This window comes from Plecotus auritus (assembly GCF_963455305.1).
Source record: "Plecotus auritus genome assembly, chromosome: 4".
Classification (NCBI taxonomy): Eukaryota; Metazoa; Chordata; class Mammalia; order Chiroptera; family Vespertilionidae; genus Plecotus; species Plecotus auritus.
Genome location: NC_137775.1, coordinates 98,407,473 through 98,432,789, shown reverse-complemented (window position 1 = coordinate 98,432,789; position 25,317 = coordinate 98,407,473). Strand labels below are relative to the sequence as shown.

Sequence of the window (25,317 nt, the reverse complement as noted above, 5' to 3'; positions counted from 1 at the left end):
TCTTACCTTGTGTTACATAGAGCCCCTCCAGACCCAGTCAGCTGCTCCAAGTGGACAAAGCCCCACGTTGGAGGGGCAGGGGTACCTTTGCTCAGGTTACTGAGGGTCTCTGGTGCTGAAGTCCTGGCTCTGATACCCAGCTCTGAGGGTGCCCACCTAGGTGTCTGGAGCCATGCCATGGAATTCCAAAACCACAGTCAGACCCCACCAAAAACTGTGTGGTAGGACCAGACCAGCCCTGACGGGAGGGAAGGGGTGCGGGAGAAGGGATTTGATGCAAAGAATCATTGGGTTTGACCCCTCCTGCCTGGGAACATTGCAGGGATTGGAGGTGCCCCAAGCCACTTCCTACCACCCAGGAATGGAACCCTCTCCCCCAGCCCACATGTCCTCTCCTGGGATGGCTAGCAAGGTCCCATTTACCCGGCCACCTGCTCCGTGGAGGTAGGGGGCCTGGGCCATGCCCAGGGAGGCGATTTCTCAAATGCCTAAGTTGGCACCTTCAACATCCATGACCCCTGTTCCTGGCAGGAGCGTGTCCCAGCCCTGATGGGCATTGGATCTAAAACAACTTGGAAGCACTGCTGTGAAGCCCTGAACCCCAAGCCTCTGCTACCCCACTCTGTGTGCTTCAGAAACAGCCTGGTCTTCAGGGCCAGGGACCCAAGTGGGCAATGCTCTGAGTGCCTTTAGAGCCAAAGCCCGGAAGATGGGAGGCAGCAGATCATGTGCCAGGTCCGCCTGACCTGGAGAAGCCCTGGCCCAGTCCCAAAGTTCTGTGCCGCTGCCTTTGTCTCCTCCTGCCTGGGAGGAGCCCCCTCCCCCCAGTCTTGTTAGATGGCACTAAAGGAATGCTTTGTCCAGCGCCTACTCTGCTTACAGCCACTCTCAGACCTTCTTACAACTCGGGGCCTGGGTGTTTTTCCTGCTTTACCAGTGGGGAAGCTGCTCGAGGTTAAGTAATTTATGTAGGATCTGGTAAATGTGGAATGAGACGGGACCCCCCTCACCCGCATGTGACTTCAAAGTCAGGCTGGGCCTGCGTCTGCCCACAGCACGCTGTCTCTGGCAGCCAGCAGAACACACCTGGGGCCCCAGCTCTGGGGCTTGGGCCTCGCTGCCTTGGCGAGTGGGGCCACAGAGCCCTGCAGGAGCGACAGGCTGGCCCCGCCAGTCAGCACAGGCAGCCCGCGAGCAGGCAGGTGGAGCTCTCGCTCCGCGCCAGCCCCTCTGTGGTCTCTGCAACCGTTTGCATTTCCTGAAACCGGATCTCAGTGTCAGAGCCACCGTGGGCGGGCGCCTCAGCCATGGCCCTGCGAAAGGAGCTGCTGAAGTCCATCTGGTACGCGTTCACCGCGCTGGACGTGGAGAAGAGCGGCAAGGTCTCCAAGTCCCAGCTCAAGGTGAGGGCACGCGGGGCCCAGGGAGGCTGGCAGACACCCACAGGCCCCACTGCCGAGCCAGGCGTGAACACTGAACTCTTGGGCACCCAGCCATCGAGAGGCCCGGGCATGGAGGGGGCCAGTACTGGGTGGCTGCTGCCCACTGTCTAGGGAGCAGGGGCAGTGCAGAGCCATCGCCCAGAGCCTGCCCCTCCAATGTCGGGATGTTGAGGCGGCATCATGGTTTCTGAGGGCCATGGGCCAGGCGACGTCAGAGACTCCGTGTGATGAGCACACATCGCCCTAGAGTCAAGCTTGGGCACGTACCCGGCTCCTTCCTGCAGCTTCCTCCTGCCTTTGAAGAGAGACAGTTAGCTAATGCTTGTCAGCCACTTCCGCAGCCAAGAGGTTTACAGAGCCTTTCCCAGTCCAAACTGGCCACTCGGTCTCCTTTGGCAGAACAGCTCCTGGAAGCCTGCCTCCCAGTGGGACGGAGCTGGGAAGGGCATTATGCTCATGCCCAGCTTCCCCTCCACGTCCCCCACATGGGGTTAGAGAACTGTTGCCTTAAGCTTTGAGACCTCAGGTAGGAAGGGGGTGGAATCTGAGCCCAGGGAGAGCCCCTCGGTGATTTCCCTAAGGTTCGCTGGCCCTAGACAATGCCTGGTAGGCCCAAGGGTTTCTCTCCTTCCTTCCTCCAGTCCTGTGGGAATGCTGCCTTCTCCACCCTAGTAAGTGGGCAAGAAGCAAGACCCTAGGCCTGTGATTTTCAACCTGTGTGCTGCAAGAATTTTAAAAATATGCAATGCCTATTTAGTCAGTGGCACTGACCTCCTTGCCCTTAGAGTTCCAAATAAAAAAATAACAACAGCCAGCACAACAATAGCCGTCCAGTGTGAATGAATCAAAATTATACCTGCCCTGGCCAGTTTGCTCAATGATGAGAGTGTTGGCCCATGGACCGGTGAGTCTTGGGTTCGATTCCCAGTCAAAGGCATGTACCTTGGCTGCAGGTTCAATCCCAGTTGGGGTGCAAGCAGGAGGAAACCTCCCTTTCACTCTCTCTAAAAATCAATGGAAAAAATATTCTCCTTGAGTGAGGATTAAAAAAAAGTATACTTCTTTTTTTTTTGTCAGATGGGCAGAAAATATATTTTTTGGTGTGCCACAGATTTTAGTAATTAGTTTATGTGTGCCATGAGATGAAAAGGGTTGAAAATTGCTGCCCTAAACTATTGGAACCAGGGAACAGTGGGAGACGGGAGCAGGGTAGGCCTCAGCTCTCTGGATCTGCCTTAGGGGCTCATTCATTCACTCGGCAAATATTTATTGATCACCAACTATGTATCTGACATTAGGCTAAGGCCCTAGATTCCTGGTGTCTCCTCTGGGCACCCCCAAATAGGGGTGCAGTCTCAAGGAAATCTCCATTCTTAATGACCAAGGTAGGAGGTGCCTAGAAACCGGAGATGAGTGGAACTGGGTAGGTATTATCCCCATCCTCATTCCAACTGCCTACCCTGCTGATCTTGGAGGCAGTGTCACTGGCTGTTCCAAACTGGTCCTGTCCCATAATCTCTCCCTTAGCCAGCCTGTGAGTACCCAATAAATTATTCTTGACTCTCCCAGGAAGGAGAGTCCACTACTGCCTTTGATCACCTGGGAGAACAGCGCTATTGGCAGGTTCTTCCCTATAGTCTACTTCAATTTGTCTATTGCCACTCATGTCATCTAGTGGGGTCTTCAGTTTAGACAGAAGAAATGCAGATCATCCAAAATCCATCTCTTCTTGAGCCTCTGTCTTGGCTTCTAACCGGGCTAGTGGCTGCTCCCCACCCCACAGGTTGAGTATTTGCAGGGACGATTCCATGGGGAGCTTGCATACTTGAACTGTTTGCTGTCTGTACAACTCAGACTGAGCCCACAGCAGCCTCTTTGGTCACACGAGGTCAGTGGTGGATTTCTCCCTCCATGCAACAGAAAACTGGCTCACTCTGGGAATCTGAGCTGGCTATGAGAGTCTCCCGCAGTTGGTGGATGGGGCATAAATATAGAGCCCATGTCATCTGAGGTGGACCCTGGAATGGGAGGAAGTAGTGATAGTGCTGGGGGTGGGGATGCCGGAAAGGCAAGAGAGCAATAGAGAAGTGGTCAGAAGGCGGAGGAAGAAGCAGACGAGAGAGAGATACCCACCCTCTCCCCTGAAAAAAAACTTGGGGAGAAGGGAGAAGGTTGGGGGTAGCATCTCCTCACTAAAACTGCCCCTAGGCTGGGAGTCCTTGGTTGGAACCAAGCAGGAAAACAACTAGCCAGACCAAGGTACCAGTATATGTGTCCGTTAAGTCACCACTTCTGCCCTGATGTATTGGTAGAAGGGCTGCCACTGACTGTCCTGGGCAAAGCCATGATGAGGCCAGAAGGAGGAGGAAGAACAGCAGGTCCTCTGAGCAGTAGCCCAAGGGGTCAGGAGTGTTTTCTCTGGAGAAGAGAAGGCTGGGGGTGAGATCAGATGAGTTTTTCTCTCTTTGAATTCTTTTAGGAAGTACAGTGCTCTTTGCCCAGTTGGGTTGAGAACACTGAAAATAGAGCAATAGGTCCTGGCCGGTGTAGCTTGGTGGTTGAGCATTGACCTAGAATTGAACCAGGAGGTCACGGTTCAATTCCCAGCACACGCCCTGGTTGTGGGCTCGATCCCCAGTGTGGGGCGTGCAGGAGGCAATCGATCAGTGATTCTCTCTCATCATTGATGTTTCTATCTCTCTCCCCCTCTTCCTTCTTCTCTGAAGTCAATTTTTTTAAAAAAAATACAGCAATAGGAATGACATTTCTGGATTGGGGTTGAGCACAGAATTTCTCAGGAGTTGAGGACTGAGTTTTTAGAGGGTCCTCAGAACCTCCTTCCCTAAAGAACTTTAGGAGCAAGTAGCCCTGACAGGGCTGTAGGGAGGGTCCCTTGGGGAGGCTGGGCTTCCTAATGGCCACACCCTTTTCCCTAGGGGAGCAGCTTTGGTTTTAGGCCTAATGGGGGACCCATTGGGAATTTGACCTGGACTGCCAGGCCCACAGTGAGGGGCCTAGGATTGGGGGTGTGGGTGGAACATCATGTCTCTGGCTGGATGAGGATCTTAGGAGGGAGCTGGCCTACCACTTCCCCTTGGCTGACAGGAGCCAGGGAAGGCGGGGAGGGCAGACTGGGGCCTTTCCTACTTTGCTGGGGGGGGGGGGGGGGCTCTTGAGCCTCCAATCAACACTCAGGGTAGTCCTAGAGCCCAGGTAGTGTTGCTTGTCTCCTCTGGGGAGAGACAATACCTTCTTGGTGGAGGAGAAGTTAAGAACAACTCCAGGAATTTGTTGGCTGAGGTCATCAGTTTTGCCTTGACCCCTACCAGCTGCTGGTCTCCTCGGCCTGGGAGGGGGGGGGAGGGGGAGAAAAGAAGGCTGGGGGCGAGATCAGTTGATAAACCACTTGATGCAAAGTCATGTAGGTTTATACCTGTATTACTCCCCAGCTGGGTGACCTTGGCAAATCACCACCATCTCTGGACCTCCAGTTTCTTATCTGTAAAGTCCTAGGGTTGAACTGGGGATCACTAAGCTATCCAGCTAACAACCTACGAAAATAAATGTTAACAAAGTACATCAAATAGGTGAAATTGAGCCTTGATGCAGCTCTCCTTCCCTTTTCGGAGGGAGCCTCTCTTCCCTTTGATGCCCACACCCACCCCTTCTTGCCCTCACAGGCATACAGCTCTCACCTTTTAAAATTCCCAGTGCTCCTCCCTCATGATAGCAGCTAAACTTTAGTACCCGCTGGTTGAGAAAAACACATTCAGTAACTCTTAAAAAGATCTGCATATTTTAAAATAATCACTTAGCACCTAGATACCTGTAAAGACTATAGGCTGTGGAGGAGGGAGAAGGGGAGAGTGACCGTTCAGTCTTTCTGCAGTCATTGCTTGGTGCTTTTATGGGTCCTCAAAGCCCCTGTATCTGCATCTACTCCTGAAGTCTGGAAACTACAGAACCGTGGGCATGGCAGCAGCCCCAATCCCTGCACTTGAGCTTTAAGGGAACTCCAAACCCCCCAGAGGATAACCACTCCCTCACATGCCTCTAGAGCAGTGGTTCTCAACCTTTCTAATGCTGCGACCCTTTAATACAGTTCCTCATGTTGTGGTGACCCCCAACCATAAAATTATTTTCGTTGCTACTTCATAACTGTATTTTGCTACTGTTATGAATCGTAATGTAAATATCTGTGTTTTCCTATGGTCTTAGGTGACCCTGCTAGGTTGAGAACTGTTGTTGTAGAGCCTAAGACCATCGGAAAACACAGATATTTACATTACGATTCATAACAGTAGCAAAATTACAGTTATGAAGTAGCAACGAAAATAATTTTATGGTTGGGGGTCACCACAACATGAGGAACTGTATTAAAGGGTCGCAGCATTAGAAAGGTTGAGAACCACTGCTCTAGAGGAAACAGTGAATAAATGAAGCCTGTCCAAGGTCAATGGCTGCCAACCCAGAGGTCAGGGCTACAGGGCAGGGGGAAGGGGGCGGGGAAGAGAGGGAGACTGTGGGATTTCTCTATGAAAGAGGCCAAATGGCAGCCTGTGAACTGCAGACACCTGGACCACACCCCAGGAAACTCTGAGTCAGTAGGTCTGGGCAGGCCCAGCATATTTCAGTTTCACCAGCTCCCCAGACGATTCTGATGTTCAGCCAGAGCCAGCATAGCGTACAGATCAAGAGCAGGCCTTGTCTCTGAATCTGTTTTTGTTCATCAGTTTATGTTGTTTATTATATTCCGCAAATGAGTGAGATCATGTGATATTTATCTTTCTCTGACTGACTCACTTAGCATAATGCTCTCCAGCCCCATCCATGCTGTTGCAAATGGTAGGAGTTCCTTCTTGTTTACAGCAGCACAGTATTCCATTGTGTAGAGGTACCACAGTTTTTTCATCCACTCATCTGCTGATGGGCACTTAGGCTGTTTCCAAATCTTAGCTATTGTAAATTGTGCTGTTATGAACATAAGGGTGCACATATCCTTTCTGATTGGTGTTTCTAGTTTCTTGGGATATATTCCTAGAAGTGGGATCACTGGGTCAAATGGGAGTTCCATTTTTAGTTTTTTGAGGAAACTCCATACAGATGCTCAAACCTCAGAGGGAAGTCAGGGGAGGGTGGGGGTAAAGGGAAGAGATCAACCAAAAGACTTGTCTGCATGCATATAAGCATAACCAATGGACAGAGACAGCAGGAGTGGGGTGGGGAGGAATGGGGGATATGGACACATATGTAATACCTTAATCAATAAAAAAAAATAAAGAAAATGGCTTAGGTACATGGGAAAAAAAAAAAAAAAAGAGCAGGCCTTGACGTGCTCATCTGCAAAAGGAGCATAGTGAGAGTCCCTGCCTCGGGGCTGAGAACTGACTGCTCCTGCTGGCCCCATCCCAGCCATTTCCTTTCCAGCATGACCCTCTGGCCACACCTGCTCCCCGCCCAGCCCCCACCACACCCAGGCACCGGAAGCCTGACAGTCTGAGGTCTGCTAAGCTCTCTGGGGAGAGGCCCTGAGCCTGAGTGTCTGGAGCCTTTAATTCCTCCTTGTCCTGATGCCTGACAGCTCATGGGGATCAGGTCCTCTGCCCTGGGCCCCTCAGATTCCACTGGCAAGAGGTACAGGTGAGAAAGGTAGGTCTCAGAGGAGGACAGTGCGGCCAAATAGACCAAGGAGAAAAGTGGCTTAGATAACGCATGTGCTGCTGTGTGGCAGGCTCTATCCTGGGGTAGGAGGGGTTTGTACATTACTTCCTTGAGCGCCCTTTTTAGAGATGAAAGTAGACCCAGTGAGGTTAACTTGCTCAGAGAGATTCAGTCCATGTCTGTCCGACTTTTGTGTTTTTCTTCTTCTCCCCATGAAGCATTTAAGTTCATTCAACAGATTTATTGCATGTACTGTGTGCCAGCCCAGTGATGCAGCAGTAAGACAAACAGAGCTAACCCCAGCCCTTGTGTGCTACCACTGCAGGCAGAGAACATGATAAACGAGAAAAGTAAAAAGGCATCATCTCATGGAAGCTGATACCTGACTTGGAGGAAAATAAAGCAGAAATGGGGATAGGAGTGTGGGGGTTTCCACTGAAAGTTTTAGAGAGAGTGGAAGGGAAGGAGAGAGAGAGAGAAAGAGAGAAACACCAGTGTGAGAGAGACACAGCGAATGGTTGCCTCCCCCACGCACCCCAACTGGAGCCCAGGATGGAACCTGCAACAAAGGCACACTCCCTTGACTGGGAATCGAACCTGTGACCCTTTGGTTGGGCCAACATTCTAACCACTGAGCAACACCACCAGAGCTAGATTTTTTTTCTATGTACAAATCTATAATAATAAAAGCATAATATGCAAATCGACCAAACGGCTGAACAGCAGAATGACCATCCGGTCAACCACGCTATGACACACACTGGTGCCAGGCCAGCCAAGGCGGGTGCAATGGATTGGTCAGGGAGGGGGGCCTGTCATCACACCATGATCGCCCCGCAGAGGGAGGCCCAGGCCATCTTCTGCAGGGCAATCGATCAGAGGGCTCCGAGGAACCAGGGAACCGGGGGTCTGTGGCAGCGGACATGGGTAGCGCCAGGCCAAGGTGGGTGTGGACAGGGGCCGGGGCGGCGAAGCCGTCAGGGGAGGGGGGAAGGGGGGAAGGCCTACCCTTGCACAAATTTCGTGCATCGGGCTCTAATAAATATATAAGGTTGAACATATGAAATTGCTGACTTCTGATGTTTTGACCTACCAAAATAGCAGTTTGATAAGGCTCAACCTAATCTTTGCACACATTTTATCCTACAGCTTACTTTTTTCACCTGCCCGTATATTGCACATAGCTTTCTATGTCTGTTTATATAAATATACTAATAAAAATAGCTCACAACTTTTGTTAAACAATGCACTATGCACCTTCCTTTGGGGGTGGGGGTTGGAATTAAGAGCAATTCCAGTCCAGGAATAGGCACCAGGCACGGTGCTAACAAGTGCTTTGTTAGAAAAATCCTGTGGAGCAGGCCCCCTATTGCCCTCCCGGAGAAGACTAAGGCCTCAGAGAAGTTAAGTTACTTGCCCATGAGCACACACAGGTCTGCAACACGCTGTGCCTTCCCCTCCTGAGGAGCCCCAGGCTGTCTCCACTTCACATTATAAACAGTCTTCAGTGAGCTTGTAGCTGTGTTCCCTGGAGCATCTGTAGGTTGGATGGTTGTTAAGTTTGAGGGATTCTTGCCCCCAGAAAGACAACCCATTCACACCTCACCAGTAGGGCATTCAAGTCTCCTTTTCTTCACAACCTCCTCAGGACTTGATATGACCAGTCTTTGCGTCTATGTCAATTTGTTCAGTAAAAAAGCTCACTTTCGCTCTGGCTGGTGTTGCTAAGTGGTTAGAATGTCAGCCTGTGCAGTTTCAATCATTCATGGAGCCTGTGGGAGGCAACCAATCAATATGTCTCACATTGATGTTTCTCTTTCTCTCTTTCCCTCCTTTTCTCCCTTCCACTCTCTAAAGATCATGGACACAGACAATACAGGGGTGGGGCAGGTGTGTGGTAGAGGGGTCAATGGGAAAAACAAACAAAGGGGACATCGGTAATACTTTCAACAATAAAGATAAATTTAAATAAATAAATAAATAAATAATAAAAATCAATGAAAAGAATATCCTCTGATGAGAATTAACAACAATAAAAACTGCACTTTTGATACGGGAAGGGAACTGCCATTTGCTCCGTGCAGACCTAATTCTGGCACTCCATCCTCACAGCCCATGGCAGGCGTTATCCTGTTTTACTGACACCAAAGCTTAGGCTCACAGTGTGAAGGAATTTACCCCAGGCCCCACCCCCACCCCATGCCCGCCACTGGAGTGTAGTGCTTTGGCTGGGCTATGCAGGAAGCTTCTTAAAGAGGTGCTTTAAGAGACTTGAAGAAAGAGAAGGAAGCAACAGGTGGAAATATGTAAAACTCTTAGAGTAACTCGTGTCTCTCCAGAAGTGGATATTTCTCTCACGTTAGTCACCCTGGGCTATAAGTGGCATTGAGCCAGTGGCACCTCTTGGACTGGGGATTGATGTCCTGTGATCACAGATGTATTAGTCATGTTTTTTCTGGATATAAATGATAGAAACCCAACTCAAGATAACTAAAGGAAGATGTTTTTCACTGGCTCACTTAACCAGAACTCTAAGCATAGCATTGATGTCAGGCATGGCTGGATCACGTTCTGAAATGACTCTCTTTAGCTCTTGATTCTGCTTTTTTCACTGATGGCTTTATTCTTAAGCAGGCACTTCCCACAAAGGGACAAAGATGTCAGCTGCACCTAACTTAACAACTCCATGGAAAGAGTATACCTGTTTTTCACTAGAGGAAGCAAAAATCCTAGGGCTGATTCTCATTGGCCCAGTTTGGTCATGTGCCCTTCCTTGAAGCAATCATTGTGACCTTGATGTGCCCACCCTTGCAGACAGGTGGGGTAGGGGTGCAAATGGTCAATAGCACAGATACTGAGAATGGGGGAGAGGTACTTCTCAAAGGGAAATCAAGTCTCTGTTATCAAAATAGGGAGGGGGGCAGAGTTCATGAGGAAGAAACTTCTGCTGTCCTCTAGAAGAAGAGAAGGTGAAACCAAAGATGACATGTGAGATCATTTGAAGAGTGTGGGAAAGAGGGTTGGGGTGGGGACCAGGGATGGCTGCCCAGTGGGAAGTTAGGGAAAAGAAAACACGCTCTGCTGAGCCCCCCCAACATCCCACTTTGCCAAGTTGAATCGGAGGCCCGAGAACATTGGGGAGAAGTCTCAGTCCTTTCTCCCCTCCTCGCACAGAAGAGAATAGAGAAACGAAGACTGGGCACGCATGCCCTGTATAGATATTGCCAGCTCTGCCTCAGAGGAGCTGATTCCAAGGTTAACTGATAGTGGAGTCAGCTGCGAGATAGAACATTTACCGACAGCCTGTGGTGTGCAGGAGAGAGCACCTCATGCAGTGGCTGGCACATAGTAGGTGTGCATAGTGACTAATCGTTTATGCTGTGTGATAAGTACTATAGCAGAATTACCTCAAGGCATCCCCCCACATCCCGATTTCCTTGTTCAAACTCCAACCTCTCCCTTCTAATATTATGGGTTTGTTAACCAACCCCTGCTTCCCTTCCATACCATTATGGCCTCCATCCCTTCTAGGCCTTGTCCTCCACAACTGTCCCCCACAGAGCATTTTCAGGACGCTCCTCTGAGCCCTCTGCAGCTCCCTTCCATCTCTAGCAGGCCAGGGCCTGGAATCGCACACTGTCTATGGCAGCGGACACACCCGGGTGCCAGGCAGGCTGCAGCCCGAACACAGAGTCTTTGGTGAGAACCGATCAGGTCGGGGCTTCTGCCCTGGGTGACAGGCCGTCTCCCTGCAGACAGCCCCACATCGCAGGAAGTTCTTGGGCTTTGGGGTCTGCAGAGCTGTGTTTGAATGGCAGGCTCTTGCTGCCGGTGGTGCCTTGAGCTTCAGTGTCCTGGTCTGAAAGAGGACAGACCCCCCTCCCTATGCAGTGGCTCAGAGCGTGGCTGCCTGGGTTGATCCCAGCTCTGCCAGCTCTCTGACCTTGGGTGACTGACTTAATGTCTTAGGGCCTAGGGTTATTGTTTTTAATCCCTAAAATGGGGATATTAATAGTTATTATTAGGGTTAAGTGAAATATATGTAAAGTGCTTAGCTCAGAGCTTTGGTGCAGAGTAATTTATAAGCTTTAGGGTTTTTGTGCTTGTTTTTTGAGGTATAATTGACATTTAACATTAGTTTCAGGTGTACAACATAATGATTCACTATCTGTACATACAGTAGACCCTTGAGCACGGGTTTGAACTGCACGGGTCCACTTACATATGGATAGTTTTAATAGACATACATTCAGCTTTCCCTATCCACCAGTTTTACATCTGCACATTCAACCAGCCGTGGGCCTTTTCAGTCCGTGCTTGGGGTTCCAACAGCGAGGGCCACCTGGAGGCATTGTGCTATGCCATGTGATGTAAAGGACTTCAGCATCTGTGGAACTGGGGGTCCACGGGGTCATGGAACCAATCCCCCGCAGATACCGAGGGACAACTGTAGTTACGTTTTTAAAAAAGCTTTTTAACGTTTTTTATTGATTTTAGAGAGAGGAAGGGAGAGGGAGAGAGAAATACTGTTGTGAGAGAGAAACATCGATCTGTTGCCTCCCATAGGTACCCCAACTGGGGTTCAAACCCACAACCTGGGTATGTACGGAGAATCGAACCTGCAACCCTTCAGTGTACAGGGCGGCAATCCAACCCCTGGGCCAGGGCTGTAGTTAAGTTTCTGAGGAATCAAAAGTTATACTTGGATTTTCGACTTTGTGGGGGTGGAGGTAGAGGTATTGGTGTTCCTAACCCCAAGTTGTTCAAAAGTCAATTGTATTGGGAAATGATCACCACAATAAGTCTAGTGAAAATGCGTTACCACGTGTAGTTACAAAAAAAGGTTTTTTCTTGTGATGAAAACTTTAAATATTTACTCTCTTAGGAACTTCCTTTTTTATTTTACTTTTATGTTTTATTTCTTTGCTGTTGTTAAATATATTTTTATTAATTCCAGAGAGCAAATGAGAAGGAGAGAGAGATAGAAACATCAATGATGAGAGAGAATCATTGATCAGCTGCTTCCCGCAAGCCCCCAACTGGGGATCAAGCTTGTAACCCAGGCATGTGCCCTGACCGGGAATCTAACCGTGACCTCCTGGTTCATAGGTTGATGCTCAACCACTGAGCCGCGCCAGCCAGGCTCTTTTTTATTTCTTAATCGTTTATTTATCAAGAGAACTATTCCTCAGCTCAAATATCCCTGTTTCATAGTTTAGGAACACAGCTCAGTGACAAACTTCCATGGAATTCAACCCAAAGAAATTCTTTATATTCCAAGATCACTTTGCACTCTGAAAGATGTCAGCCTTCTTCATCTCCTCCAAATCTTTCCTGGAATTATAGTTTCTGTAGGAACCCGCATATGCCTTCTTTCTTGGTTCCCCCACAGCAAACTTACAGAAAGCTGCAACCCTCAGGGACACTGATCGCTCCAACAATGTGCAATCGCAGACGCCTGGCCAGAAGGCCACGCATCTGGTCTCCTCCAAGCCCTGGAAGACATGTAGTTCTTTTCCTCAACTCCAACCTCCTTCCTGCTGGGGAAATGGACTCTTAGCAACTTGCAGATATGCAATACAGTGCTATTAACTGCCGTCATTACTCTGGACGTTACACCCCATGACTTGTTTTATAGCTGGAAGTTCGTAACTTTGACCCCCTTCACCCATTTTCCCCGCCCGCTCCCCCTACCGCTGGCAACCACCAATCTGTTCTCTGAATCTATGAGGGATTTTTGTATTGTTTTGTTTTGTTTTAGATCCTACATATAATTGAGATTATACATATTTGTTTTTCTCTGACTTATTTCACTTAGCATCCATGTTGTGGCAAATGGCAAAATCCTTCTTTTTATGGCTGAATAATATTCCATTATATATGTGTGTGTTTCAGTAATGATTGGATTGCATAATGAGTGCAGAGGACTTAAGCCAGGATGCGGAAGGGGACAGAGGTGGGAGCTGTCTGTTGGCCCAGCTTGGGTTGGGGTGCAGGAAGGCTAACTGCCCCTCTGTCTCAGGTGCTGTCCCATAACCTGTACACGGTCCTGCACATCCCCCACGACCCTGTGGCTCTGGAGGAGCACTTCCGAGATGATGACGATGGGCCCGTGTCCAGCCAGGGGTACATGCCCTACCTCAACAAGTACATCCTGGACAAGGTGGGCCCAGCGTGGGGGAGGCACCTCTACCTCTCCCCACTTCCCAGCCAGCACCCCAATACATGTCCTCCCCGCTATAAACTCCCACTTCTGTCCCCTCTGTACATCTCCCATTTCCATCCTCCACTTCCCAGCCACTCACCCCTCCTTGCCCCCCTTAACTCACCTTCAGTCTCCCTCAGCTCTCTCCTAGCCTCCACCCTTCCCATAGCTTTCCACCCCATCCCTGCCGAGGCCCACCTCCAGCTTCCGGCTGCAACCTGTACAAAGAACGCTCCAGCTCCCCCTCTGCTGTCCCCCCTGCTCCTCCCAGCTGTCACTGTCTTCTCAGGTTCTCCTTGACTGTCCATCCCCCTGAGCCTTCCTTCTCTCTCCTCTGGGCTAAGGGAACTGGGGTGGATGTGGATGTGTGGATGGGGGTGGGGGTGGGGCAGGGTGGTTAGAACCAGCTAGTTACCTGCTAGTCAGCTCAGGGATACCTCAGTTAGAGGGGGACTTGGCTGGGTGGGGAGCAGGGGAGTAGATGACCCGAGAAGCCAGCTGGAGCCTGGTGTAGGGTAGAGCCGGGCCAGGGCAGCCTCCCTGACTGACCTGCAGGCCTGGTGGCAGGTGGAGGAGGGGGCTTTTGTTAAGGAGCACTTTGATGAGCTGTGCTGGACCCTGACGGCCAAGAAGAACTACCGGGTGGATAGCAACGGGAACAGCATGCTCTCCAATCAGGATGCCTTCCGCCTCTGGTGCCTCTTCAACTTCCTGTCTGAGGACAAGTACCCTCTGATCATGGTTCCAGATGAGGTGAGGGTCATGGCAGCCCCAGGGACTGCACCAGTTGAGGCCAGGCCTCAGCCAAACCATGAAGGAAGCCCAATGGCCTTTGTACTTTCCCACATCCCCTTACTTCTTTGTGTTCCCATGCTGATGCCTGTCTCCACTCAGCTACCTGCAGGCACCCACCACTGCCCCTGTCAGAACACCTGTGCCTTCTCCCAGGAGAAGCAAAACCACACCTCCTCAGGCCCTGCTGGCCTCACAGCAGGAAAATGACCTGCAATTCTATTTACACAGAGATGTGAGTGCCGGATACATTACTGGGCACTTAAAAACAAAAACATTGAAGATCAGATGGCAGGATTTGAGGCACCGTGGCCCTGGAGAAGGTTCACTACGAGGGGGAGGGAGACCTTTCTAGGACCTCTCTCAGTTACTCCAGGTGGACAACTGAGTCTGACCTGGCTCCAGATTTTCCCCTCCTGCTACAGTACAGGGAGAGCAGGGGCAGACTCAGTGCAGGACCAGAGAGGTTTCCTGGGAGTAGAGGCCAGGAATCCACCCTCCCTCTTAAACTCATCAGTGAGGTCAGGGCACAGCCCCCTTCTCCAGTCAACCTGCCGCCCTCTACTCTCCACCCTCTCCTATCTGCTCAGCCTTCTCCAGCCCTTTAAACCCTTTTGGCTGTGAGGATGTCAGGGTGAACTTAAGTCTTTAGATTAGGGCAGACAGGGAGGGGGTCATCGTGTTTACAAGAAGTACTCACATGTCTGACTGCTCTCAGATTTGTATCCTTGCTTCTGTTTGTGAGAACTTTGAGGGGAGCCACCTGAGCCCTGAACTGGTGCACCCCACCCCAGTCCCAGCTGAGACCGGGGTTCCCCAAGAAGCTGCTGGGGCAGGAGAGGGACATGTGTCCATCTACAGACACCGGGGATGGCAGCCTTGCCAGACCCTGCCAGTCAGGGCAGGTGGCCTCCCAGAAGGCTGCTTGCTGCTGTGATCAGCATGCAGTGTGAACCAACTGCAGCAGGATGTACCCCAACCACCACTTCCGGTTCCTCCGCAACAGGTTTCCTGTCCCTGATTATCCCCACCCCAGGCCCCTTGCCCTCCCATAAGGGAGGGTCCCCAGGGTTGGGGCTCGGAAGAGGGCTCACATGGGATTCAGGAGATCCGAGTCAAGTTCTGGCTGCCACCAACTTGCTGTGTGATCTAGAACAAGTCACTTCCCCTTTGGGCCCCAGTTTTGTCATCTGCTAAGTGAGGGTATTGGATTGCACCCCCTCTGATATATTCTGTGACCGGCTGCCTCTGCCTACCCTACCTAGCCCCTACCTAGCCCCTACCTAGCCCACAGTGCCGACCTTAATTTAAGGCAGGAAGGAATGGGACTGTGAGTTGGGGAAAGGGAGTGGATGCCTGACTTGGGGTTGGGACTCCAGGATCCCCTCCCAAATCTCTACCCTGGTCCACCAGTTTAGTTCTCTGCCCCCACTCCCAACCCCTGTTCCTGGTCACCTCTGCCCAGGCTCTGGGAGCCAGGTGGGGAGCGCCCCCTAGTGTTGGTACCAGCAACACTGCCTGGGCAGTCAGCAGGCCTTCTCCCCCTTCAGGTGGAGTACCTGCTGAAGAAGGTGCTCAGCAGCATGAGCTTGGAGGTGAGCTTGGCGGAGCTGGAGGAGCTGCTGGCCCAGGAGGCCCAGGCAGCCCAGACCACCGGGGGGCTCAGCGTCTGGCAGTTCCTGGAGCTCTTCAACTCCGGCCGCTGTCTTCGCGGCGTGGGGCGGGACACCCTCAGTATGGCCATCCATGAGGTCTACCAGGAGCTCATCCAAGATGTCCTGAAGCAGGTCAGGCCAAGCTGGCAGCAGGGGAGGACCCCAAGGAGGAGTGAAGGGGGGCAGTGAAGCCTCTGACTTTGCCCTGTCTGGCAGGGCTACCTGTGGAAGCGAGGGCACCTGAGGAGGAACTGGGCGGAACGCTGGTTCCAGCTGCAGCCCAGCTGCCTCTGCTATTTTGGGAGTGAAGAGTGCAAGGAGAAAAGGGGCACTATCCCACTGGATGGGCAGTGCTGTGTGGAGGTAAGGGGCCAGGTGAAGGGCTGGCGCACACCTCAGGGCCCACAAGGCCTTCTGTGGGGTATGAGGGCAAGAGGCTCAGGAGGAGGGTGAGTGGAGAAAAGCCAGTGACAATTTCTGCTTAGATGCGTGTAACCCAAATATACCTGGGTACCTCAAGGCCATTCTCATCCATGTCAGGTGTGTTTTTAAAAAAACAAAAACAAACCTGCAGCACGGCTGGTGTGGCTTAGTGGACTGAGCATTGCCCCATGGACCAAAAGGTCCCAGATTCAATTCCCAGTCAGGGCACATGCCTAGGTTGCAGGCTCAATACCCAGTAAGGGGCATGCAGGAGGCAGCCCGTCAAAGTGTCTCTCTCATCCATATTTCTCTCTCTCTCTCCCCCTCTCCCTTCCTCTCCGAAATCAATAAAAATATATATTTTTTACCCTTAGCTGGTTTGGCACAGTAGAGCATTGGCCTTCAGACTGAAGAGTCCCAGGTTTGATTCCCATTGGGGGCACATTCCCGGGCTGCGGGCTCCATCCTCAGTGGGGAGTGTGCAGGAGGCAGCCGATCAATGATTCTCTCTCATCATTGATGTTTTTCTCTCTCTCTCCCTCTCCCTTCCTCTCTGAAATCAATAAAAATATATATTTAAAAAATATATATGTATACACACACACACACACACACACACACACACACACACACACACACATATATATATGTATATATATATTTTAAAAACCTGCGAAGTCATTGGTAAATAATGTGAGTTTTGCTAAAGATTTCAGAGGAGACAGCTTATGTCTCACACTACCCAGCAAAACCTCAAAATTCTCTTTAAAGGTCTTTCTCCTTCACCCAAAGTCCATTCCCTTTGGCAACTCTTCACCTCCTTGTTCTTTCTCCACACTCCTCTCCTTTCCCCCTTCCCCTCCCTTTTCCTCCCTTGGCTCTGTCCATTACTATTTTAGAGCAAGCATGTCAAACTCAAAGGCTAACATGGGCCAAATAAGCAAGATGTAAGTTTATGTGGCTGCAAAAAAACAAAAGCTTCAATTTTAATAGGAACGTAGGTTTATTTCGATAGAGACATGCTGAATACAAAGGGCTGAAATAAATGAGTAATTGTTAACATAAAATAATAGAACATTTTAATAAAAATTAATATTTTTCTTGGCCCTAACTGGTTTGGCTCAGTGGATAGAGCGTCGGCCTGCGGGCTCAAGGGTCCCAGGTTCGATTCCAGTCAAGGGCATGTACCTTGATTGCAGGCACATCCCCAGTGGGGGGTGTGCAGGAGGCAGCGGATCAATGTTTCTCTCTCATCGATGTTTCTAACTCTCTATCCCTCTCCCTTCCTCCCTGTAAAAAATCAATTAAAAAAAATATTTTTCTTGAACATTAACTTACCAGACACTGAATAACTGCACAACTTAATAAGCGTAACGCAAATAAACCTATTTTTCTTGTTCTCCGAAAGCGAAATATTTCCTGTTGCACACACCAAACAAGTCAGTCCAAGACTAATGACGTGGCAATAGGCTGCTAAAATATTCGCTGCTAGTATTAGTGGAGAGAAATGGTGCAACTCCGCGTAAGGCGCGTGAGGGAAATGAATGCAACACGTTTATAGTAATCAGTCATTAGCAAACATTGTAGTTCGTTATTAATACTAGAGGCCCGGTGCACGAATTCATGCACAGATGGGGTCCCTCGGCCTGGCTGGTGATGGAGGCTGATAGGGGCTGTCTCACCCAGTCCCAATTGGGGTCGATTAGGGCCGGCCAGCCAGGGAGAGGGACCATGGGAGGTTGGCAGGACCTGGGAGGTTGGCTGTGGGAGCACACTGACCATCAGGCGGCAGCTCCCATGTTGAGCGTCTGCCTCCTGGTGGTCAGTGTGCGTCATAGCAACCGGTCAACCTGTTGTTCAGTCGTAACGGTTGCTTAGGCTTTTATTTTTTATTTATTTATTTAATACGTATTTTTATTGATTTCAGAGAGGAAAGGAGAGGGAGAGAGAGATAGAAACATCAATGATGAGAGAGAATTATTGATCAGCTGCCTCCTGCTTGCCCCCTACTGAGGATCAAGCCCACAATTCCGGGCATGTGCCCTTTACTGGGATCGAACCTGAGACCCTTTAGTCCGCAGGCCAACACTTTATCTACTGAGCCAAACCAGCCAGAGCTAGGCTTTTATATATATAGATTATGTATAACAGGATATTGTAAAAATTAAGTTACAAAATTTTTATTAAAGCGTTTCTTACATACCATTATATTGGCTGGGCCGCAAAATTTCATTGTAGGCCACATAAGGCCCTTTTATTTTTTTTTAAATATATTTTATTGATTTTTTACAGAGAGGAAGAGAGAGGGATAGAGAGTTAGAAACATCGATGAGAGAGAAACATCGATCAGCTGCCTCCTGCACACCCCCCACTGGGGATGTGCCTGCAACCAAGGTACATGCCCTTCACCGGAATCGAACCCGGGACCCTTCAGTCCGCAGGCCGATGCTCTATCCACTGAGCCAAACCGGTTTCGGCCACATAAGGCCCTTTTAGAGGCTTAAAGCAAAAAGTTTCTTTTGGTTTGGTTTGGTTTGGTTTTTAAATAATTTTAAAAAATTATTGATTTCAGAGAGGAAGGGAGAGGGAGAGAGATAAAAACATCAACGATGAGAGAGACTCATTGATCGGCTGCCTCCTGTAGGTCCCACACTGGGAACTGAGCCCACAACCCAGGCATGTGCCTGACCAGGAATCAAACTGTGACCTCCTGGTTCATAGGTCAGTGCTCAACCACTGAGTCATGCCGGTCAGGCACAAAAAGTTTTTTAATAGTAGGAAAAAAATATGTATAATAAGAAATTTGCCATTTCAACCATTTTAAGTGTATAACTCAGTAGCATTAAATAGAGTCACAGTTTGTGTAGCCATCATCATCATCTATTTCCAAAACTTTTTCATCATCCCAAATAGAAATTCTGTACCCATTAAGCAATAACTCATCCTCACCCATCCCTCCTTTGTCTCCATGAATAAGTATTCTAGGCACCTTATATAAGTGGAATAGTACAATTTTGTGTGTGTGTGTGTGTGTGTGTCTGGCTTATTTCTCTTAGCATAATGTTTCCAAGGTTCATCATGTTGTGGCATGGATCAGAAATTCATTCCTTTTTATGGCTGAATTATATTCCATTGTAGATATACAACATTTTGCTTCTCCATTTATTTGTTGGTTAGAGGCCTGGTGCACAAATTTGAGCATAGGTGGGGTCCAGCTGGGGGGGAGGGGCCGTGGGCAATTGGCTGGCTGGCCCCGCCCCAAATTGGGGTGTTGGGGGCTGATTGTGGGTGGGGCCAGCTGGGGGGAGGGGCCACAGGAGGGCTCCAGGGCATGTCCAGCCCATCTCGCTCAGTCCCGATTGGCCAGACCCCAGTAGCAAGCTAACCTATCAGTTGGAGCATCTGCCACCTGGTGATCAGTGCACATCATAGTTGAGTGGCCTTAGCATATCATTAGCATATTACGCTTTGATTGGTTGAACGGATAAATGAACGACCAGACACTTAGCATATTAGGCTTTTATTATGTAGGACTAGCGGCCCGATGCATGAAAACTCATGCAAGAGTAGGCCTTCCTTACCCCAGCTGCCAGCACCAGCTTCCCTCTGGCACCCAGGACCCGGGCTTCCCTCCTCCAGCCGCCAGCAGGCACCCGGGGCCCTGGCTGGCTTCCCTTGGGCCCCGGCTTTGTCAGGAAGGATGTCTGGACGTCCGGAAGGTCATTCGGCTGTCCGGTCTAATTACCATATTACCCTTTTATTATTATAGATAGGCATTGGGTTGTTGCCATCTGTTTGCTATCCTATATAATAAAAGGATAATATGCAAAATTACCCTAATTGCTGAACAACTGGGAATGACTGGTTGCTATGACATGCACTGACCACCAGGGGGCAGACACAATGCAGGAGCTTCCCCCTGGTGGTCAGTGTGCTTCCACAGGGGGAGTGCTGCTCAGCCACAAGCTGGGCTAATGGCTGTGCTAAGGTATCTGGCAGGCAGACATCCCCTGAGGGGTCCTGGACTGCAAGAGGGAACAGGCCAGGCTGAGAGAAGCCACCCCTCCCCCCCCCCCCCCCCCCCCGCCGCCAGTGCACGAGTTTTCGTGCACCAGGCCTCTAGTTGTGAATAATGCTGTTATGAATATCCGTGTACAAATTTCTGGGGGGAGATGTGTTTTCATTTCTCTGAATACATACCTAGGAGTAGAATTGCTGGACCACAGGGTTATTCTATTTAACTTTTAGAGGAACAAACTGTTTCCCATAGTGGCTGCACCTGCTTACATTCTTACCAGCATTGTATGAGGGTTCCAGTTTCTCCACATCGTTACCAACACTTGTTATTTTACATTTTAAAAATTTATTATAGCCACCCTAGGCTCTGTCCATTTTTGTCAAATGAGGAAATAGGTGTCACTGTGGAAAAAACACAGATCTAGGCAGAAATCCCAACTCCACTACTAGCAGGTAGTGTGAATTAGGCAAGTTCCGGGCCTCTTAGAGCCTCGGTTTCTTTCTCTGTAAAGTGGAGATAATGATGCCTGGCTGACACGGTTGTCTGGGGGGAGTGAATAAAATGATGCATATAAAACACTAGTACAGACCCTACAACATAAGAAGCTCAAAATGTGGTAACTATTATTTTCCACTAGAGTGTAGCTTAGGGAAGGCAGGGAGGGATTTGGTCTGTGAGGCACACCTCAATATCCCAAATGCCTGAACAATGAGTGGCACTCAGTAGACACTCCAAAATATCTGTGAAATGAATGAATGGAGAACATTCTGGATAGTGAGGACCCGGTCACTGGAGGTGGCAACTAGATGCTAGGCCCTGTGGGGAGATACCAAGATGGAAACAGCCCACTCCACCTTCAAAGAGCAAAGTCTACAAGAGCTGTGAGGACACACGTAGCCCCAGAACTAACTCCAAGCTGGGCACACAGGCTCCTGGCAAACAGAGTGGGAGGGTGGCCAGGGAAGATGGTCAGCCAGGAGGGGTAGGGGCTGGAGCTGGAGCTGGAGACCCCTGGGGCAGGGCCGGTGTGACCCTGACGTCAGTGAGGCCAGCCTGCCCTCTCCCAGGTGCTGCCTGACCGCGAGGGAAAGCGCTGCATGTTCTGTGTGAAGACGGCCTCCCGCACGTACGAGATGAGCGCCTCGGACACGCGCCAGCGCCAGGAGTGGACCGCTGGTGAGTTGCTCACGGGGTGGCCTGGGTCTGGCTGGGCCTCAGTCGCCTCATCTGTGTAAGCGGGTGATGACACTTTGCCCAGCGGGAGGCTGGAAACGACTCCTGCGACTCCTAAGGTCCCTTTCCAGCAGGCCACCTCCAGCCGCCCCGCCTCGGGCTTGCCGCCTGCTGACTCCCTCCCGCTCCCTTCGCAGCCATTCAGATGGCCATCCGGCTGCAGGCCGAAGGGAAGACATCGCTGCACAAGGACCTGAAACAGAAGCGGCGTGAGCAGCGTGAGCAGCGGGAGCGGCGCCGGGCCGCCAAGGAGGAGGAGCTGCTGCGGTTGCAGCAGCTGCAGGAGGAGAAGGAGCGGAAGCTGCAGGAGCTGGAGCTGCTGCAGGAGGCGCAGCGGCAGGCGGAGCGCCTACTGCAGGAGGAGGAGGCGCGGCGCCGCAGCCAGCACCACGAGCTGCAGCAGGCGCTAGAGGGCCAGCTGCGCGAGGCCGAGCAGGTGAGGGGCCTGGGGGCGGGGCCCGGGACGGGGGGCAGGCCAGGAGCCGGACCGGCCTGTGAGGGATACGACTGGGTGGAGGGTGGAGGAAACTGGCAGGGGGGTGGCTTAAGGGAAGAGAAGGTGTGAGGTGGGGCTTGAGCCAACGGATGGGTGGGGGCGGAGCCGCTAAAGACCACGTCATTAGGGATGAACTTGGATTCAGGTTGAAATAGATTACACTAGACTTGATCTGAGTTTACAATGAAACCAATTTGGGGAATTCAGGATAGCAGGAAGGGGGGATGAAAGTGGGGGCGTACTCAGCGTGTAGAGGCAATTAGATTTAGGATTTAAGAGATCTAGAACTGGAGTCAGACACGTGCATTCATTCCCAGTGCTGCCTCTTCGGAGCCCTGGGATCTCAGGCAAGGTACTCAGCCTCTCTGTCCTTCAGTGACTTATCAGTGGCATGTTGACTCCCAGAGGTATGGTGAGGCAAATGAGGAACCAGCTGTTATAACAATTATTCTAATTATAGTCACTCCCTTCCCAGCACTAGCCTTAATTATAACACATTATATTATCATATATAATAGTAATTAGTAAGGCTGGTGCTAGGCAGGGGGTGACTTGAGTCCCTCTCCCCCTGCAGCATCAGCTCACTGATTGTTATCTGGCCTAGTCAGGCTCTCAGAAAGGGATCAGGTCAGGAGAGCCTGACATGCAGGAACGCCCCAAACTCTCACCTGGAGATAACTAGTGGGGCCAGCCTAGCAGAACTCTAGGGAAAGGGCGCGCACCTGCCACCTCCCCGCCCTGTGCCCCATTGACCCGACTCTGCAACCCTGCAGGCCCGGGCATCCATGCAGGCTGAGATGGAGCTGAAGGAGGAGGAGGCTGCCCGGCAGCGGCAGCGCATCGAGGAGCTGGAGGACATGCAGCAGAGGCTTCAGGAGGCTCTGCAACTGGAGGTGAAAGCTCGGCGGGACGAGGAGGCCGTGCGCCTGGCCCAGACCAGGTAAGGCTGAGGGACCCCTCTGACTCCACTCCCTGGCTTCCCGCCGTCCCGCTTGCTGAGCGCCTACCAGGTGCCTTGGCTCTGGAGACGATTTAGTGCGCCCGCTGGCAGGCTGCTGGAGGAGGAGGAGGAGAAGCTGAAGCGGTTGCTGCGGCTGAAGGAGGACCAGGAGCGCTACATCGAGCAGGCGCAGCAGGAGAAGCAAGAGCTGCAGCAGGAGATGGCCCTGCAGAGCCGCTCCCTGCAGCTGGCCCAGCAGCAGCTGGAGGAGGTGCGGCAGAACCGGCAAAGGGCGGATGAGGACGTGGAGGTGAGGCCTGCAGTGGGACAGGCGGTGACTGGCAGAGACTGACCGAGTGAGAGCGGTAACCTCAGGTCCCCGCCTTTCCTCAAACCCTGGTTCCATCCCCCTCTGGCTGTGACCTTGGAGAAATGCCTGTCCTCTCTGAGTTCAAGTCCCTCATTGGGGAATGGGGACTGGAAATAGCATTGTTATGAGATTGAATGAGATAATAGGTGGTATTTCATATGTAGAAAGGACTGAAGAAACATTAGCTGCTATTTTTATAATTACTATTAATCTGGGCAAAATTTTTCCTCCTGCTCTTCCAAGATCCTATTTTGCTATCCCTGTATTTTTCATCCTCTCCTTAAAGCACAAATCTCCATGGAAGAGAGGTTGTATATTGTGATGTTTTGTTTTTATTAATATTGTTTACTTTATTTCGCTTTGTTGGCTTACATGGTCATCATAAAAAATTCAAACACAAAAATATGTAACATGGAAAGAAAAGGTTCCTCTATGACCCCACACCCTGCAGCTAACGGCGGGTGGATATCAGAGCAGAGGCTTGTACACTAGTTCCTGAGAGTCGGTGGGTCAGTGGTGTCAGGTCAGCGTGTGTCCCCGGCAAGTCACTTAACCTCTTTCGCACTTGTTTGTTGTTAACATCTGCTCTGGAGGTTGAATAAGATAATAAATATACTTAACACATCTGGGCCACTTAATAAATGGAAACTATAATGATGACTATTTGCAACCCTTTGGGAGGGGTCTTATGAGTCCCCTGAAATTGGATACCAACTCTGTATATATATATAACTCTGTGAATATGCATGAGTTTTCTGAGGAGATGATCAGCAGCCTTGGTCACATCCTAAGGGGCCTGTGCACCTGTAAAGGTCAAGACACCCTGTCTTGGATAGTGGTTCTGACCCACTCCCCACTGGCTGTGTCCCACAGGCCGCCCAGCGGAAGTTGCGCCAGGCCAGCACCAACGTGAAACACTGGAATGTCCAGATGAACAGACTCATGCATCCAATTGAACCTGGAGGTGAGAGCAGGCTAGACCTTGGAGCTCTCCCTGGAGTGAGGAGGGTGAAGGGAGGGCGAGGGGTACCTCCAGATCTACAGAGCCTGCAGGGCTGAAGGCCAGAAGTCCTCTTCCCCCAGAGCTGAGGCCAGGCCTGTCAACCTCTTCCTTTCGAAGTACCTTTCTCCTGACTCACGCCTGCCTTTTCTCTGCCAGACAAGCGTCCCACCACCAGCAGCTCCTTCACAGGCTTCCAGCCCCCTCTCCTTGCCCGCCGCGACTCCTCCCTGAAGCGCCTGACCCGCTGGGGATCCCAGGGCAGCAGGACTACCTCACCCAGCACCAGTGAGCAGCAGAAGTCCCTCAACGGTGGGGATGAGACTCCCATCTCGGCTTCCACCCCTCGGGAAGATAAACTGGACCCAGAACCAAAAAACTAGCCTCTGCTAGCCTCTTTCCCCCCAATCTCACGCCCACCAGGACCTGGCCACAGCTGGCCTGTGTCACTGGCCCCTGCAAAAGAGGGAGCTGAGGACCTGGTGTCAGGGCCGAGGCCCTCCAACCATGAAACAATCCAGAATGGAACCTAGTTTATTTTTTGCACCAGCCCCAGGCCCCAGGCCACTAAGGCTGCCTGCGATGTTGATCCTTGAGAACTTGATCCTGTGCCTTAACCCCAAGGATCCTATGCCCTGGGCTGGAAAAGAGTAAACAAGCAAGCCAGGGGCCATCTGCCCCCAGACTGCCACCAAGCTGTGGAGGCACATTTCCAAATAAAAACTGTTCTTGGAGTGAATTATTGATCAGGTCTGCTGACCATTCTTCCTGCCATTTCCTCTCTTCCTCCCTCAAGCCGAGCTATAGGTCCAAGAAAGAATAAGGTATATAGTACAGGGGCTAGGAAAGTACACTCTGCCACTTACTAACTGGGTGACTTTGGCCAAATTTCTATACCTTTCTGTGCTTTGGTTCCCAGGTTAGTAAAATAGGGATAATAATAGTATCTACCTTATTGGGTTGTTGTGAGGATTAAGTGCTTGGCACATACGCAAGAACTGTTATTAGTGTCACCCAAAGTGTTTATTGAGCATCTATCTATACTATGTCCTGCAATTCCCCAGTCCTCATGGCAACTCTGA

The 25,317-nt window shown here is 50.8% G+C and overlaps 1 protein-coding gene across 1 annotated transcript; it reads left to right on the top strand.

Moving 5' to 3' along the window:
• The first annotated feature begins 1,285 nt into the window (after nt 1-1,285).
• DEF6 (DEF6 guanine nucleotide exchange factor) lies at nt 1,286-24,983 on the top strand. Its single transcript, XM_080664986.1, has 11 exons — nt 1,286-1,403; nt 13,126-13,266; nt 13,876-14,061; nt 15,651-15,887; nt 15,972-16,118; nt 21,264-21,372; nt 21,567-21,865; nt 22,699-22,865; nt 22,977-23,175; nt 24,109-24,199; nt 24,395-24,983. Exons 1-11 carry the CDS (start codon nt 1,308-1,310, stop codon nt 24,616-24,618), a joined length of 1,896 nt encoding a protein of 631 aa, XP_080521112.1. The 5' UTR covers nt 1,286-1,307; the 3' UTR covers nt 24,619-24,983.
• Nucleotides 24,984-25,317: the final 334 nt, after the last annotated feature.

What these genes read in the sequence shown, in the direction of transcription:
- DEF6 (XM_080664986.1), top strand. Translation starts at nt 1,308, where the DNA reads ATGGCCCTGCGAAAGGAGCTGCTGAAGTCCATCTGGTACGCGTTCACC. An exon ending in ACAAGTACATCCTGGACAAG is followed by an intron (nt 13,267 to 13,875) that starts GTGGGCCCAGCG and finishes GCCTGGTGGCAG; the next exon opens with GTGGAGGAGGGGGCTTTTGT. An exon ending in AGCTGCGCGAGGCCGAGCAG is followed by an intron (nt 21,866 to 22,698) that starts GTGAGGGGCCTG and finishes GCAACCCTGCAG; the next exon opens with GCCCGGGCATCCATGCAGGC.